A 15,835-nucleotide genomic window follows, 5' to 3' on the forward strand; every position below is an offset into this window, starting at 1 on the left:
TACATCTGAAGGTAAATGTGTATAACATGTGCTCACAATTGTAATTGTTTGATGAATACTGGCAAGTTTAGTTAATCATAAATACATTACTGATAATTCATTTTGAAATCAGTTCCCAGAAAATCTACGACGTACAAAAATCCAAGACAGCATCATAACGGAAAGAACTGTTTCTGTGTATACAAAATCATAGTCTTAACAAAATATTTAAACTAGACTCCATTTTGTTTTGCATGCCCCTGTACCAAAATAAAAGACCAACAAGTTAAAGTTCAAAAGCTGTTTACTTCAAACCATTCACCTTTTTTAAATGCAGTTACTTGTAATAAATCACTCCACCTGGACAAGTAGTTCAGATCTTAGCACTCGGACATTTAAAAACAACAACAAAGGAAGGAAATAAGCAAATGCTTTACACACTTATATGAAGAAGTCTCTGTGTGTATGTAACAAGACTGGACTTGGGCTGCTGCAAACAGATAAAAGGCCTTCATCACAGATCAAACCCAAATGCATATTATTAAATATGAAACAGAAAGGACCGGTCTCCTGAATTCATCTTAGTCCTATAATGTAGCGCTGTGCCTGACAGCCCGTGAATACATGTTCAACTTGTGTATACTGAAACACACAGCTCTCTATCTATTAATCGGGAAAAGACAAGAGAAGTCAAATGAGAACTACTGTGTAACTCAATTGTCGTCGCTTTGTTGCTGTGATATTACAGATTCACCGGGCACAGACCGTCCTGTATTAAGTCCATCCTTTTTGCGTTGCTCGTCAGAGTTTCCTCTTGATGATGGTGGTGGTATTGGTGGCGGTGTTGGCGGGCATCATACGGTCCCTCTCCCGCAGCTCCTCCTGCAGACGCGCCTCGCTGATCCGCAGCTGTCGGATGATGTTCTTCATTTCCTTCATTTTAATCTCCATCAGCGCAATGATGTCCCGCTGCTCGTTCAGCTTCCTCAGCAGTTCTGCGGACGTCGTACCGGTGGTGAGCGAATACGAGTGATCGGCTCCGCACAACCCGATATCGGCCTGCGAGAAAACCACGGGTGTCGCGCTGCCCCCGGGCAGATCTCCACTCGAGCCCGAGACTACAGCAGTGAGACAGGAGCCGTCCCCTGAAGCGGTGAGGTCCACGGGCGACATGTATTCGCCGTTCTGATCTATCTGCACAAAGGTCACGTTTTTCGTCTCCGACTCTTCTTCCACTGGCGCTCCCGAATCGGGGCACGAGCCAACGACGTTAGTAATGATGGGTACGACCATGGAGACCTTTTTGTTTCTGCCCCTTCTGTTCTTTCTCTCGTTCACCCCACGCAAAGGGAACAGAGTGGGGACTCTAATAGTGTATGTTTTTCTGCCGCCCGTAAAGTGGACGCTGCAGACGCGATGCCCGGTGGTGGGCTGGAACGTGCTGAAACAGCCACTCACCCCGGCCCGCGAAATGTTCTTCAGCCATATCTCGCGCTGATCGGGATCCTTGGGAAAAGTGTAGAATCGCAGTTCGCGGTCTCGGTGTGAGTTATTGTAGCATCCAGGCACGCAGCAAGTGAACCCGGGCATTATTGTGTAGAAAATCTATTAGTATTACTGCAATTCCGTGTAAGTTCGCTTATTTTTGTTCTGTTTTGTTCCTTCCTGCGCTATTATCTAGAGCAGCGGCCTACAAGCGGAACTACACGTCCCACAATACTTACGACTTCCTGTTTTAGTTTCTGAAGCGAGATGATTACGTAAGCAGTGTAAAAAAGACTCATCATTAGCGACTTCAACTTGTAAAGCGCCTTGAAACTAAATGCCCACATTAAGTTATTTTGGGTTTATGACTTCGGGCAATCATCAAGTACTGTTTAATAAAATACATAAAGCAAGAATAAATAGATGTGTCAATTACTCACAATTGGCCTACAATTGGCTAGATAGACCAAAGAGAGGGTCAAAAACTTGATAGAAATTTTTCAATGTATTTGATGTAAAAATCTTGTGAGTATTATACATGGACCCCAAAGAAAGTAAACCTTTAAAACTCAAACAAATGTATCATATGTCAGGTGAAGATACAAATTTAGTTTTTTTGTTTATTCAAATTTGATTTTCCCAATAAAAATAGGAATAAAAGCTGGTAGGTGTAAAAATAACATAACAAATGTATTTAAAATTGGAAAACATAGTATTGTTTTTACAAAATCTGTGGTGATACTCTTTCTATAGTCTCAATTAGAAGTATCTGGCAACACATGTTAATACGAAATGTAACTTTTAACAAAGTCATTTATATTTACCACTTTTTATGTCCTTATTTAATGTAATTTTAAACACATTACACTGTGATAAACAAATATGAAGTTAAATATAAGCGATATTGTCTCAATGCATTTTGCCACTTAAAAATGTATTAAATTTGTTTTGTTATGTGGTGCATGTAACAAAACATGTGTCAATTAATTTTTAAGTTTAAAATGTCAATAATTTTAACCCTGTAATGAGACTGCCTTATGTTATCTTGTCACTAAGAGTTTTAGTTTCTTAAAATACTGATTAAGATCATATATTTAATATTAGACCAGACCCATTTATATATTTATAAACATGATTTCATCATTTAAAATGTGAGTAGGCCTGTCATATTACAGTAACATGATTAGCTAAATGGATGAGATATATATTTTGTTATTAACCGTTCAAAATGATTGTTTTTATTATTGTTACAATTATTGATAAAATTGTATTATTCTTATATGAAAAAAAATGAACGACAAAACTTCTGCTCAAAGGTCAATCTATGGAGTTTATCTTAATGATAAGCCTAAAACACTGCGTAAATATCACTTTGTACCTAAGATAAAGAGTTCATTGAAAGTTGTCAGTAAAATTTTTCCGGTGTTATAAATCTGCACTTTGTTAGTTTAAGGAAGCCTTCTGCCGCTTGTTTCTGTTCAAATGAGAAAGTGGTCGCCCCTCTCCGGTATGGGCGTGGCAGAAATACTTGACGGCTTCGCACATGCGCACATCATTTCGAGTATCGCTTTAGTGATCACACACAGCAATGGGCAGTAAGCAGACAGCACAACAGCACTCTACGTATGGCCACAATAGATATGCCACTTACTAGGCAGCTTGTGGTGATTTCAAAACAGACGAAGAATGTCCCAATCGGTGGAATGGTGGGAGGCGTGACGAGTTTGTCCTGTTTTTCTTCTTGCTTTTGAAATGAGAGCTTAGATCACTGACTGATCAGAGAGGGAGGGAGGTGGCCATCATCCCCTGGCCATCATCAATCTCAAGAGCACCCGGCGCCATCGCATCACACAGCTTTGTGTTTCAGTAAGTTACAACCAGTATGGCGTTAAAATCTGAGGCAAACCCATACAAATTCCGTAAGGATGTCGCGTAATTGTGTGTGGCTGAGCTCGAGTCTCGGCTAAGCTTCAAAGGTACGACCTGCAGTATTGGATTACTGGAAATTAGAGTAGTTGTTTTTACAGCAACTGGCTTGATAGTTTAATTAAGGTTTTATATATAAATTATATTTTATATGTGTGTGTCCTTAAAGGATAAACTTTTTAAACTTATTGAGTGTTAGCATTTTCAGTCGTCATCCGTGTTGGCGCAAGGAAGTGATGCTTGTAACGTTACTACTGATATTGTTTACTGTGCTTTATTGAATAATTTGTCCTGATAACCGTTTTAGTTTATTTTTAGATTAGTTTATAGTGACGTATTTCTCAAACCCATGTTCAAACACTTTATCTCCATGTCTTGATGTATATAACTAAAAAGAAAAATGTGCAAAGCAGGATTTTTTTTAAATCCTTTGATACTACCAGGAAATTGTTGTTCAAACATGGGAGGAAAAGCAAGCTTGCTTCTCATTTGCCTGTGTCGGGCAGGTGCACAGCTTTTGACATGTAAATTAACTGTAATTTACATGGCATCTGGTAGTAGGTCAGCAACGGACAGCCTTGTATCTGACAGCTGTCACTCGAGCCATTGATAACAGTGGGGTGATTCAACTCTTATCTGTATTGCGTTAAGTAGCTTTAAGGTTTATTTTACCTAAGTGCTAAGTGTGGGTATGTTTGGTCCTCCATAACAGGCTTTGTGTTTTCATTATATTATCGCTTCTAACAGATATGCGCTCATGCACTGTGTAAAGTGTCTGCAGATTATTTTACACGTTTTGTGTCGTAACACTTTATTTTTTGTCTGTTTTCACAGGGTGGGCATCTGTTTCACAAGAGATCTGCAGTGTGGCATGAGCATTTTCGTTGAGGAAGGCTCACCAGTAACTGGTTGCAAGTGTCTTCATTGCTCATGCATGTGTTAGCATAATGTTGCCAGGCGTTGGTGTATTTGGAACAGGGCAGACAGTGCGTGCCCTGGTGCCGTTGCTCCAAAAAGAAGGCTTCCCTGTTCAGGCCGTTTGGGGACGTACACAAGAGGAGGCAGAATCACTGGCCAATGAGTTGGACATTCCCTTCTCCACCAGCAAAACAGACGATGTACTGCTACATCCAGAAGTCCATCTTGTCTGTATATTGACACCACCACCACACACACGGCAGATCGCAGTAAAAGCTCTAGGTGAGAGAAGTAAAAATTTGCATATTTCCCTTCCGCTTCTTATCTTGATTGTCCATGTCGACTCTGGGGATTGGGCTGGGTTCCTTCCTGTATTTAACCAGAGTGTTTACTGTTCTGCAGTTTACTTAACTTCTTGGCACAGGCCGAAGCAGATTTTTTCACTCTGTGCTAATCGAATATAAATAGTATCCAGGGAAGAACACAATGAAATCACCCCCATTCCATCCAGCAGGGTATGCTGAAGCACTTGATCTGCAAGAAGAACATTGTTAGGCAAAAAGGATTTTTAGTTTTGATCATTCTTGCATCCTCATTTCTTTCTCTTTTGTCTTTTTGTATAGGTATAGGTAAAAATGTGATCAGTGAGCAGGCGGCTACATTGATGGATGCTTGTAAGATGGTGACAGCGGCCAGATATTACCCACAGCTTATGAGTATTATGGGAAATTCCTTGCGCTTCTTGCCCGCCTTTGTCCAAATGAAACGCATGCTGGGGGAAGGTTATTGTGGGACCTTGCAGGTATTTGATTTTTTTACCATAAAAATTTGTAATGTATTTATATTAGATTTAGTAAAGTCATTTAAAATGGTAAAATGGTAAATATTTGATGACGTTGAAAACTATCCTTGACTGTTTTGTTTAAAGGGACACTACACTTTGTTTGGAAATATGCTCATTTTCCAGCTCCACTAGAGTTAAACATTTGATTTTTACCTTTTAGGAATCTATTCAGCTGATCTCCGGGTCTGGCGGTACCACTTTTAGCATAGCTAAGCTTAATCCATTGAATCTGGTTAGACCATTAGCATCCTGCTAAAAAATTACTAAAGAGTTTCGATATTTTTCCTATTTAAAACTTGACTCTTCTGTAGTTACATCGTGTACTAAAATTGACAGAAAATTAAAAGTTGCGATTTTCTTGGCAGATATGACTAAGAACTATACTCTAATTCTGGCATAATATTCAAGGACTTTGATGCTGTTACTTTGGCTGCAGGAGGCGCAATGATATTACGCAGCATCCGAAAATAGTAATCCTTTCATTAGCAGAGGACTATTTTTGGGCACTGAGTAATATCATTGCGCCTGCTGCAGCCATATTATGGCAGCAAAGACCAGAATGATTGTATAGTTCCTAGCCATATCTGCCTAGAAAATCACAACTTTTAATTTTCGGTCGGTCTTAGTACATGATGTAACTACAGAAGAATCAAGTTTTAAATAGGAAAAATATTGAAATTCTTTGGGTATTTTTTATCGTGATGCTAATGGTCTAATAAGATTGAATAGATTGTGCTAAGCTATGTTGAAAGTGGTAGCGCAAGACCCGGATATCGGCTGAATGGATTCCAAAATGGTAAAAAATCAAATGTTAAAGGGGAGCTGGAAAATTAGTATATTTAAAAAATAAAATGCCAAAACCAAGTTGGTTGGTATACATTGATAAAAGGCACATGTTACTGTATAACACAAATCAACCTATTTACTCATTTTGTTTTTCAAGGTATGTGAAGCACGTGTATATGGAGGCTCATTGCTCAGTCAGTCATATGGATGGGCATGGGAGGAGCTTATGGGTGGAGGTGGCCTTCATACTGTTGGCTCTTGCATCATTGACCTGATGAGCCATCTGACAGGGCGTCGGGCCATTCGGGTTCACGGAATGCTCCGGACTTTTGCACGTCAGGGTGGTCAAGGGGGAGGAATTCGTTCTGTAACTGCGGATGACTACGCTTGCTTTCAGCTACTGATGAGTGGAGGTGTGGTCTGCAGCGTGACGTTAAACTTTAATTTGCCCGGCACAGATATGCATGAGGTCATGCTTGTGGGTTCATCAGGGCGTCTGATTGCTCGAGGAACGGAGCTATATGGTCAACGGACCAGCATGCAGATAGAGGAGATTCTTCTGAGTGATGATGGAGGAGGAGTAGGGCCATCTGTCAGGGGACTGAACGCCATGGTGACTCAGCTCAGACTTTCTTTTCAGGCACAGGAGGACAGGCGCTCTTGGGTGCGGCACCCTGTTTCCATGGCAGCCTCATTTGAGGATGGCCTATATGTACAGACTGTTGTCGATGCCATCAAACGGTCAAATCGCACTGGAGAGTGGGAGTCAGTGGAGGTCAAGATCCAGGACGTGGATCCTAACCACAACCACTGAGCCCTATCACACTAAAAAACACACACTGTTACATACTACATATACAATTTACTATGCCTAAGAAGATTAGGCCTGGTAACATTATAGACCCAAGTTTACAATAAAAAACTACGTTCGAATTTTAAACCTAAAGAGCCTGAATGCATAAAACATTATTATTGATATAAATTTATCAGTGGACTTCTGTGCTTGATAAGCAGAAATGTTTTAGTTTCAGGGCTGTTTTGTTTCTTATTTACTGTAACACAAATAAGATGTGTGAAGCTTAGCTGTGAAACTCTTACTAATTTTATGTTGTTTAAATTGCATTATTCTGCCTAAGTTTGAGCTCATTTTTATATTTGTATGAGTACTGATTATAAGGTTTATTTCTGCTGATGTTTTGTATATGCTAGAAAGTTCAGTGGCACTGATTTACTTCCTATGCTGGACACTAGAAATCATTACTGTAATATGCCTGTGACTTAAAAAAAAGTAACGTCCAGTGTATTGGACATGTAAACGGTTCTAATAAGCTGCACAACGTTTCTTGAATTATATTTTATTGCAACATTTGTGTCTGTTCATTGTTTAAGAGTGACTGTTGGGCTATGTATGGACTGTTTTTATTGTTGTATAATAATAAATATTTACCTAATTTAAATATAACAAAACGTGGGGTTGACAAATAACGTTACCTGCAAAATAAAACAATATTTTTTAGAAAATGCTTTAGTATTTTCTAGTCAGCGGACGATACAGCGCCTGTCCTAAAGGGGGCAGTCAAATAAAGCCTTCAGTCAGTCACCATTCAACGTCTAGCATTTCGAAAATGGCGGCACGAAAGCGAAGTATAGTCTGGTCATTTTTCCAAGCAGAAGATGACAGGAGAGTATTATGTCTTCTTTGTATGAAGACGGTTTTGTATTTTGGTCACACGACGAATATGCTTCGCCATCTACGAACGAAACACCCCGCTGATTTTTCCTCTTTGGACAAAAGGAAACCCGTGACAGATGCAGCATCCAAGCGGAATGATTGTGTGGAAGGTATGAAGAATTAAATCATAGTTTTCTAGTGTTTACCCTAATGTACATTACTGTTATAAACCCTACTATATCTTATAAATATCTGTCTGATTAGGGAACTTAGATGTGACAGCCAATATATTTTTCTGATGCTTCGTTTTACCTTCATAAGTTGGCCTGCTTCGCATATGGCTATATCCCGCCAGATATGAGTAATCGAGCAAATACAGTGAGACCTTTCTGCGTAAACCAGCGCTTGTTGTCATTGTGCGTTTCAGTGTCGACTCATTCGTAACGTAAGGCTCTCTTTACAGAGTCTTTGTCAAAGCAATGAAAGATCCATTATAGCAAGGGTTCATGTGGACGTTTCAAAGCCGCCATGTTGTTTTCAAACGATTGTCTGTTACGCCACACGTTGCTTTATGGATAATATTGTCTGTCTGATGCGGAGTGAAACTATTTTTAGCGACTTGAGGCGATTCGAATCGATTCGTTCAGTTAAATGAACGGATCTTTTGAATCGGGTCACTGATTTGGATCAGTTGTACACGGTGCTCAAAAGAGTCTCCTCGCCCCCTCCCCTTCATCGTCAACCTGGAAAACGGTTAACCGACTTCATGTAAATTAATTTATCTTGCTTAATTAAATTGAGTATATTTAAAACTAAATAAAAAGTAAAACTAAATAAAAAATGCTTGTAAATACAAAAAAAGTATTTATGAAATGTAAGGTACTGTTCAATACTGAGCGCACATCGTCACGTGATGCATTATTCCCGGATTGGCGCTGTTTTTCAAAATCTGGAATGCTGTTCTTTGTTTAAGACCGAATTTATGCTGATGTTGTGGCTAATACATCGTAATTACATTTTTATTACACTTCATTGAGGAGGTTTTTTATTTGGCAGTATTTTATTGTTGTTTTGAAAGTGAAAGTGACGTATTTGCCAATGTATGGTAACTCATACTTGAAATGTGACCTCTACATTTAACTCATCTGGTGAGCAATGAACACACAACACCCGGAGCAGTTGCCAGCTATCACTGCAGCTCCCTAGGAGCAATGGGGGCAACCTGCCGGCCGTGACACTCAAACTGGCAACTCTCTGGTTACAGTGACTATGACAGCCAAAATGTCATGTTGATGCATACTGTACATTTTCTTCCATTTGTGTACTTTAGTTTATCTGTACCCTTGCAAATCTCATGCATTTTAACCATTTTATTGTAGTTATAGTAAGGTCACTTAAATGAATACCTTTGAAATTACAGTACAGTATGTGAAGTGTCTGAAGTTCAGTCAGAAGTTCTGTTATATCCTTTTCTAAGGGAATCAAATTTTCTGTTTTCTCTGTGCCAAGTTACAGTGTTGATGGATGAACAGCAGGTGGAGGTGGAGTCTGTGGGAGAAGATGGGGAAATGGATGGTGCCATCAGAGGGATCCTCCGTGCTGCAGCAGGGGAGGGGGTACCTGTAGGAGAGGGACCTGAGGATGAGGGGGAGGGACCTGCTGATGAAGTGGTGGGGAAAGACGCACCTGATGATGAGACCGCGCCGCTTATGCCCGGTACTCGAAAGTGGAGTTCGGTGTGGGTACATTATCGGAAGCTTGGGCAGGAGCCTAGAGCCATGTGTTTACTCTGCATGGAGAAGATACAGCACCGGAGTAGTACGAGTAATCTTATCAGACATCTACAGCATAAGCATCCCACTGAGTTCGCACAACTCGAAGAGAACCCGCAAAAACGGCCTTGCAAGCGTAAATCTGAAAATCCAAGCCAATGTCCCTCCTCTCCTATAACTGGGACCCCTAATAGGTCTCAGATTATGTCGCCAGTGCGTACACAAAGCAGTACCAGCCTAGAAAAATATCCAGGTACACAATATTTTACACATTAACATTCTAAATGTTTAACCAGGTAATACATTTTTCATTAATATTAAAGGTTATCTTTTCTAGTAAAGTGTTGGCAATCATTGTTTTGATTTCTGTCTGTGCAAATCCTTTTTTAATCAGTATGATCTAAAACAGGAATTTTTGCTTCTGGGCTTCATTAAATAGCTGAAAATTCTTCTATTTTAGGTACTAAGTGGGCTGAGGGTGTGCGTATTTTGGAGCGAGAACGGGAGCTGACGGAGGCTTTAAGGCGTGTCCAGCAGGAGGAGGGGCGGAGCATACAGCTGCAGAGAGAGTTACTGCAGCAATTCCGTGAAATGGATGCTGAAAGGAGGGCACTTCAAAATCAGAAATGTGAACAAGAGCAGGAGCATGCAAGGCTGCGAAAGGAAAAGGAAGAGATTCAGAAGGAGAAGAATGAACTGCAAAAGGAAAAAGAACAGATGCAGAAGGAGAGGGAGGAGTTTCAGAAGGGGAAGGAGGAGCTGGAGAAGCAGAAACAGGAACTGGACTCCTGGAAAAATGCTCAGGGACAGGCACAGACCTCTGGATTTTACAATTGTTGATATACCTCATGTATGGAAACAAGATTTCCTTTTTATGGAAAGAGTTTTTCCTTACCCCTTTATCTTTTAACAAAATTAATTTGGATTGGGGAAAATGGCGTTGTGGGACTAGAGATGACGACAGGGATGTTATTATATTGTTATATTTTGTTTAGCTGAATGAAAGTTAACATTAATCTTCTAGGATTTCAGACATGCTTAGCACATACACAAACACATGCATGCAAAATATAAACTGCCCAAAGGGTAAATTATAGTTTAGATTTATCATGACAAGGCTATCTGCATACTGTACATAATTGTTGAAAAGCAAGCTTTGATGTTCCAAAGTGGACCAGTGTGTGAATGTAAGTTGTTTTTGTACATTTCTGCACTGGAAATAAAAAGAAAACATTCAGCAAACTTCCTTTCTCAGTCATTTGAGTTGTAAGACTAGTTAATATAGCACTTTTGAATATTTTTTTTTATAAATTTAAAACGTTTAATTGCTTTGCTGCTTCATTTTTATTTTAAGATTGAAAATGTCGTTACTGTAGAAACGTATCATTATAATATCACAATGTAATCTTAGTGAAACTAGTTTCACATTCTGAAAACAAATCTTAAATTGAGCTTATAAAAATCAAATCATTGGTTCAAAGCAAGTCCAGTCTTTGCATTTAAGCAGAACAAAAACTGAACGATTAAAAAAAAAACCCTGCAAACTTTATAGTAGTGTCCGATTTGACGCGGTGCTGCGCAGGCCTCAAAGTATCGCGAGAGTATTCGAGTTTCGAAAGTGTACAGAACTGATAGCTAAACTCTCGCGGTATTGTGCTGTCATATGCTGGTCGGACTGCGCAGCGCCGCATCAACATAGCTAATTTTGAACCTTGTCACTTGCCGTAATACGTCTGCCGCAAAAGAACATCATGTGACATGTGTCAACAGCGATATGTTGCATTGCACAGTATACTGGTTGTTCAGTCGTAGCGTTTGGAAAATCGATGCTAGACCGTTCCTTTTTTGACAGGAGATCCACCGCACAGTTTACTGAGATACATTTCCACCCGATTGGATCTAATTCGTCTTCAGAATGGTTAATTTCTGTCCTCAATGCGGTTCAAAGCTGCAGCCTGAATTTAAGTTCTGTCCTTCGTGTGGAGGGAGGCTCCCAGAAGACTCAACAGAACCTTTACAAGCGATCTATTCTGAGCTAAATTTAAACTCACCTGTACATCAGTCAGTGAGCTGCTCAGAAGGTAAATACTTGTCATTTTATTGAAAATAGTTAATTTGACGACTTGTCACGAGGCACGAATGCATCGTCATTACGCAAATTATTTGGCTTTTAGTGAAAAGTTGATCAACTCTATGTGTTAATGTGAGGGTCCCATTCATTTATGCACATGCCCAAAGCATTTTAAAGAATGTTGTAGAGTATTGAATAGTTTCAAAGTAACTATAAATTTTTTTACGTTATGATAGAATCATATTCCCAGCCATCAAAATTACATTGACAATAAACTGTCATTATGCTGTTTTCTCTGATGTCTGCACTGCTTTTTTTCAAAGTTTAAATTGCATAAGGAAGTTTTTATATGCATAACACATGTAAATTTATGAAAATGTATAGGCCTCTTTTCACCCCCTGTGGCTTCCAGAGTGGCAAAAAAATAATCAGCTGTTTTCTCAAGTAGGTTCTGCTGAGGACTCTGCACTGATTCGGCCACCTTTGCATTCAACACGTCAAAAGACATTGGGTAGCCCAGCCACACCCACAGAAGCTGTAAGGTGTACAGGTATGTTTAAGGGCATTGTGTGGTTTCATAGTTCTGAAGAAGACTATGTGTACATGTTAGACTTGTTAGTCTTAATAACTTTAGATTAAAAGTATTTGTGTCTCAAAAGTTCAGGCATTCAGGTTAAAGAGGATATGTCAAAGAAAAACATCTCCCATTACAACTCTAATGCCTTATTAGACTTACAAACATGTGAAGAATAAACATGATCTTTAAATTTGGAGTAACTTGTTTTATCTTACTCAAAGCTACATAGAGAAGACTATCCTGCTATTTCACGCAGCAAATATTATATTATAAACATGTTTTCCCTTAAATGCAACATCAACAGTGGTTTTAAGGACCATTTGAAGATTTGTACGAAATGCTTCTGCTTTATTACAGATAAAAGGTCTCTGCGAAAAGGAAAAAAATCCAATCAGATTAAAGAACAAGAGGTGACCATGCAAACCTCTTCAGTTACACTTCAAACTCCAGGTAAGATGCACTGTTGATCGAACTGTTGGCATTATCTATTTTATATCTATTATGCTTTTACATTTTTAAACCTCAGATCATTTAAATTGAGAAAATGACCATCATATCTGACACAAAAATGGAAAATAAAGAGAGCTGATGTTGGTGTGAACTGAAATATTACTGTTTATGTTTTTCTTTTCCAGATAAGTCTTTAAACTTGTCTCTAAAACGCAAGGCTTCTCATGAGGTTAATGAAGAGAAGACACTGCAAACGTCCGTCATGTCTCCAAGTCCATGTAAGCTGTGTAACAAAAACGTTTATTATATGAAAAAATAATGTGTCACTATTTGTTTGACTCTAATTAGCTGAAATGTACCTTGTTATTACATGGATTTTCAGCTAAATGCAAACCCAAGAGGCGGGTGAGCACTGTTATACATGTCCAGGAGGGCACAGTGGTCTGCGACCAGTCAAGCAAAAAATGGAAACTTGTTGAACTTCTGTGGCAAACAGAATTAGACCTGACATATGCAGGTACCATACATATGCAAGACATTTAACTATTGCTTAATTAAAGCTTAAATTTGGTCCTGAGATGAGGAAATTGAAAATAACAACAATGTAACATCTTTACTCTCTGTCTCTGCATTCAAGTGTGCCAGGTGAATCAGTGCTCCGACTCAAATGAGTACATAATGAAACTGGTAAGCACAGTGTCTACTATAGTACATTTGAGTGTACGTGTGTTTGTTACAGTATAATTAAAAGTCCTCTTCCTTAGGGTGCTAAAGAAGGACCACTGTTTAATGAGCAGAATTTCCATCTGAGAGCAGCTAAAACTGAGGCAGGTCAGTCATCTGATCTCAGCATGTGTACTGTATAGTGAATAGAGTCAGATAAGTGCACAAAACATGCTTCTCTGTTTTAATAGTGGAGAAATGGGTGAAACTGCACAAAATGGACTTCCTTGGGATACCACCATGTCTGGGGTTTGGCCTTCATGAAGCTTACAGGTTTGTGTCCATCTGTTCAACCTGGTTTTTGTATTCGGAGTAATGCACTTCAAGTCGCGGCGTAAATGTAAAATTAAAAGTATCAAATCATTCCTGCAAATAACTGATGATACTCGACCTTATCTCAGAGCTGATGTCATTTTTATAAACAATTTTAAAGCTCAGCACACATGGGTGCAATATCTGAAGACTATAAACACTTCCTTGTAGGTTTTTAGTTTTTCCTAGCATGGGACAAACTCTACAGTCAATCATGGATGAAAGGACGGGTTCTTTGTCTGAGAAAGCTGTTCTCCAGATTGCACTTCAACTAGTGAGTTTACCACTTAAAAACTTTACTTTAAAATTTGTTATATTATAACATCAATACAATTAAATACCATGTTTTGTAGTTGGATTCACTTGAATATGTCCACGAGAAGGAGTATACTCACGGAGACATCCATGCTGGAAATATTTACATCAAAACAAACGGTCACACAGAGGTCAGTAAGCATGTCTTTAATGAACTTGAAGGATGCTCTATTGCTTAGGATTTCATATTCAAGTACTTGTTTGTGTTGTAGGTTTTTTTGTCTGGCTTTGGTTACGCGTTCAGATATTGCCCAGCTGGAAACCATGTGGAATATCGGCAAGGTAGCCGCACTGCCCACCAGGGTAACGTCCACTTCATCAGCCTGGATTCACACAAGGGTGCTGGTAAGCATCTCTTATAAATGCCAGCTGCATTATGCATTTAGGACTGCACAATAAATTGCATGCGATAGTCATGCGCATCTCATCAGTAAAGCCGGTTTCATGATTAGTAGTAAATCACCATCACCTGCTTTCAGATGGAGCAGCATTTACTACACAAAGCCATAGTTCACTGACAATCGGGTCAATTTCGCATTACAGTAATGATCACGGATGTATTACCTGCGATATGTATGCTTGTCAGTGAACTACGGTTATTCTGCGCCATCTGAAAGCAGCTGATGGCAATTTACTATTGATCAAGGAACCGGCTTTACTGGTTTTTAGGATGCGATTCAGCTTGCAGCCCAATTTGCATTGTATATTTTAGAAAGCAAGTCTAAACTGCATGCGTGTGGATGTTTTTTAGGTCCCTCTCGGCGCAGTGACCTGCAGTCTCTTGGTTACTGTATGCTGAGCTGGATGACAGGCACTCTGCCCTGGAGTCACATGACAAACACAAGCACTATTGCTGCAGAGAAGCAGAGGTAAACAAACACATAGTTAGGGTTGTGGTATAGTGGTTATAGCTTAGGGTGGGTGAATGTGAGATTGCTGTATTGATCCCCACTGAGAAATGAAATAATAGAAATCATCAGTATACCTTTGAGCTGGCACTGTCTTTGTAATATGTGTATTCATTAAGGAAAAATAGTTTTAAACAAACCGCTTTATATACACCTTAATTCATCAGTTTTTAACAAAGTAAATATTAGATTTAATGTGTTTCTTCCTATAGGTTCATTTCTGATATTCCTGGACTTGTGAGTTGCTGTTACCAAAAGAGAAAGGCTTCAAGTGAGCATTGCATATTTCAGTGGTCTAAATGCATTTATTCCCACACATTCATATAAACTAACCCTGATCAGTAACTAGACTTGTTTATGTACAAATTGTGTATTATTATTTTTTGTAATAAAGAATACCTTTGTGGATTTTAGATGCATTAATGGCATACCTGTCCAATGTGATGAATCTGCAATATCCTGAGAAACCAGATTACTCCCATCTGAAAGCTGGGCTTCATGAGAGCCTCCAAAAGATGGGTGGGACTCTAAAGGAACCATTGGATTTGCAGGTAACAAATATTAATTCCCACATGTACATGCAATCAATACAGAAATACTTGGATATTAATCTTTGCATATTATCTGGTTCGGTTTGTTTGATTCACAGGTGAAACCCTAACGTGCCATTTCATTACATGGGAAGTCAAAGGACGTAGGATTTGGAGAATGGTTTTAAGAAACGTGTAATGCTTTTAAGAACGATTTTATTGCTGTTTTACAATGATGTTTTAGTTCAAACTTTGGTGATTTTATTTCACTCAGCAGTTGTCTGTCCGTCTGCTACTATAAATTGAGTTTTACTGTTTTTAGGAAAGCAATGTTTAGATAAAAGAATGACTTTGTTGTTTAATAAACAGTTTTTACAAACCAATAACAAAGATCTGTAAAGTAATTTGGGTGGGAATACATCATGGAGGTCAATACATAATACCCACCTGCCGACAAAGTTTCATACACGTGTCTCTGTCGCATGTCTAATAGTTACAAAGTGATTAAAGAACATGCCTGTAATTACAACATTGAACACTTACAGCTCTTAAAGGGATATTTTGAGT

At 39.0% G+C, this 15,835-nt stretch overlaps 4 protein-coding genes across 8 annotated transcripts; 3 read left to right on the forward strand and 1 right to left on the reverse strand.

Annotated features, from left to right (window-relative positions):
* Positions 1 to 265: 265 nt before the first annotated feature.
* Positions 266 to 2,151, reverse strand: thap11 (THAP domain containing 11). The gene has a single exon (XM_065267868.2). The coding sequence runs from the start codon at positions 1,567 to 1,569 to the stop codon at positions 781 to 783; it is 789 nt and encodes a 262-aa protein (XP_065123940.1). The 5' UTR covers positions 1,570 to 2,151; the 3' UTR covers positions 266 to 780.
* Positions 995 to 7,430, forward strand: gfod2 (glucose-fructose oxidoreductase domain containing 2). 3 transcript variants are annotated; one of them, XM_065267867.2, is made up of 4 exons: positions 995 to 1,132; positions 4,225 to 4,590; positions 4,932 to 5,110; positions 6,096 to 7,430. In XM_065267867.2, the coding sequence occupies exons 2-4, from the start codon at positions 4,338 to 4,340 to the stop codon at positions 6,750 to 6,752; spliced, it is 1,089 nt and encodes a 362-aa protein (XP_065123939.1). In that variant the 5' UTR covers positions 995 to 1,132; positions 4,225 to 4,337; the 3' UTR covers positions 6,753 to 7,430. The 3 variants fall into 3 exon arrangements, with proteins under 3 accessions (XP_065123939.1, XP_065123938.1, XP_065123936.1); XM_065267866.2 differs by lacking the exon at positions 995 to 1,132 and adding an exon at positions 2,657 to 3,440; XM_065267864.2 differs by lacking the exon at positions 995 to 1,132 and adding an exon at positions 2,680 to 3,330.
* Positions 7,431 to 7,542: 112 nt separating this feature from the next.
* On the forward strand, positions 7,543 to 10,624 carry LOC135749254 (uncharacterized). Of its 2 annotated transcripts, none has more exons than XM_065267790.1 (3): positions 7,543 to 7,780; positions 9,120 to 9,635; positions 9,843 to 10,624. In XM_065267790.1, the coding sequence occupies exons 1-3, from the start codon at positions 7,564 to 7,566 to the stop codon at positions 10,220 to 10,222; spliced, it is 1,113 nt and encodes a 370-aa protein (XP_065123862.1). In that variant the 5' UTR covers positions 7,543 to 7,563; the 3' UTR covers positions 10,223 to 10,624. The 2 variants fall into 2 exon arrangements, with proteins under 2 accessions (XP_065123862.1, XP_065123863.1); XM_065267791.1 differs by having other exon boundaries at positions 9,126 to 9,635.
* Positions 10,625 to 11,121: 497 nt separating this feature from the next.
* Positions 11,122 to 15,579, forward strand: vrk3 (VRK serine/threonine kinase 3). 2 transcript variants are annotated; one of them, XM_065267680.2, is made up of 15 exons: positions 11,122 to 11,463; positions 11,899 to 12,003; positions 12,388 to 12,480; positions 12,666 to 12,758; positions 12,863 to 12,997; positions 13,118 to 13,167; positions 13,245 to 13,311; positions 13,395 to 13,476; positions 13,687 to 13,789; positions 13,869 to 13,961; positions 14,043 to 14,175; positions 14,582 to 14,699; positions 14,951 to 15,009; positions 15,153 to 15,289; positions 15,388 to 15,579. In XM_065267680.2, exons 1-15 carry the CDS (start codon positions 11,298 to 11,300, stop codon positions 15,397 to 15,399), a joined length of 1,446 nt encoding a protein of 481 aa, XP_065123752.1. In that variant the 5' UTR covers positions 11,122 to 11,297; the 3' UTR covers positions 15,400 to 15,579. The 2 variants fall into 2 exon arrangements, with proteins under 2 accessions (XP_065123752.1, XP_065123753.1); XM_065267681.2 differs by having other exon boundaries at positions 11,902 to 12,003; positions 15,388 to 15,578.
* The last annotated feature ends 256 nt before the right edge of the window (positions 15,580 to 15,835 follow it).

Source organism: Paramisgurnus dabryanus, chromosome 2, assembly GCF_030506205.2.
Source record: "Paramisgurnus dabryanus chromosome 2, PD_genome_1.1, whole genome shotgun sequence".
Lineage (NCBI taxonomy): Eukaryota > Metazoa > Chordata > Actinopteri > Cypriniformes > Cobitidae > Paramisgurnus > Paramisgurnus dabryanus.

What these genes read in the sequence shown, in the direction of transcription:
- thap11 (XM_065267868.2), bottom strand. Translation starts at nt 1,569, where the DNA reads ATGCCCGGGTTCACTTGCTGCGTGCCTGGATGCTACAATAACTCACAC.
- gfod2 (XM_065267867.2), top strand. Translation starts at nt 4,338, where the DNA reads ATGTTGCCAGGCGTTGGTGTATTTGGAACAGGGCAGACAGTGCGTGCC. An exon ending in GATCGCAGTAAAAGCTCTAG is followed by an intron (nt 4,591 to 4,931) that starts GTGAGAGAAGTA and finishes CTTTTTGTATAG; the next exon opens with GTATAGGTAAAAATGTGATC. An exon ending in GTTATTGTGGGACCTTGCAG is followed by an intron (nt 5,111 to 6,095) that starts GTATTTGATTTT and finishes TTGTTTTTCAAG; the next exon opens with GTATGTGAAGCACGTGTATA.
- LOC135749254 (XM_065267790.1), top strand. Translation starts at nt 7,564, where the DNA reads ATGGCGGCACGAAAGCGAAGTATAGTCTGGTCATTTTTCCAAGCAGAA. An exon ending in GCGGAATGATTGTGTGGAAG is followed by an intron (nt 7,781 to 9,119) that starts GTATGAAGAATT and finishes CTCTGTGCCAAG; the next exon opens with TTACAGTGTTGATGGATGAA. An exon ending in CAGCCTAGAAAAATATCCAG is followed by an intron (nt 9,636 to 9,842) that starts GTACACAATATT and finishes CTTCTATTTTAG; the next exon opens with GTACTAAGTGGGCTGAGGGT.
- vrk3 (XM_065267680.2), top strand. Translation starts at nt 11,298, where the DNA reads ATGGTTAATTTCTGTCCTCAATGCGGTTCAAAGCTGCAGCCTGAATTT. An exon ending in GTCAGTGAGCTGCTCAGAAG is followed by an intron (nt 11,464 to 11,898) that starts GTAAATACTTGT and finishes TGTTTTCTCAAG; the next exon opens with TAGGTTCTGCTGAGGACTCT. An exon ending in CCAAAAGAGAAAGGCTTCAA is followed by an intron (nt 15,010 to 15,152) that starts GTGAGCATTGCA and finishes TGTGGATTTTAG; the next exon opens with ATGCATTAATGGCATACCTG.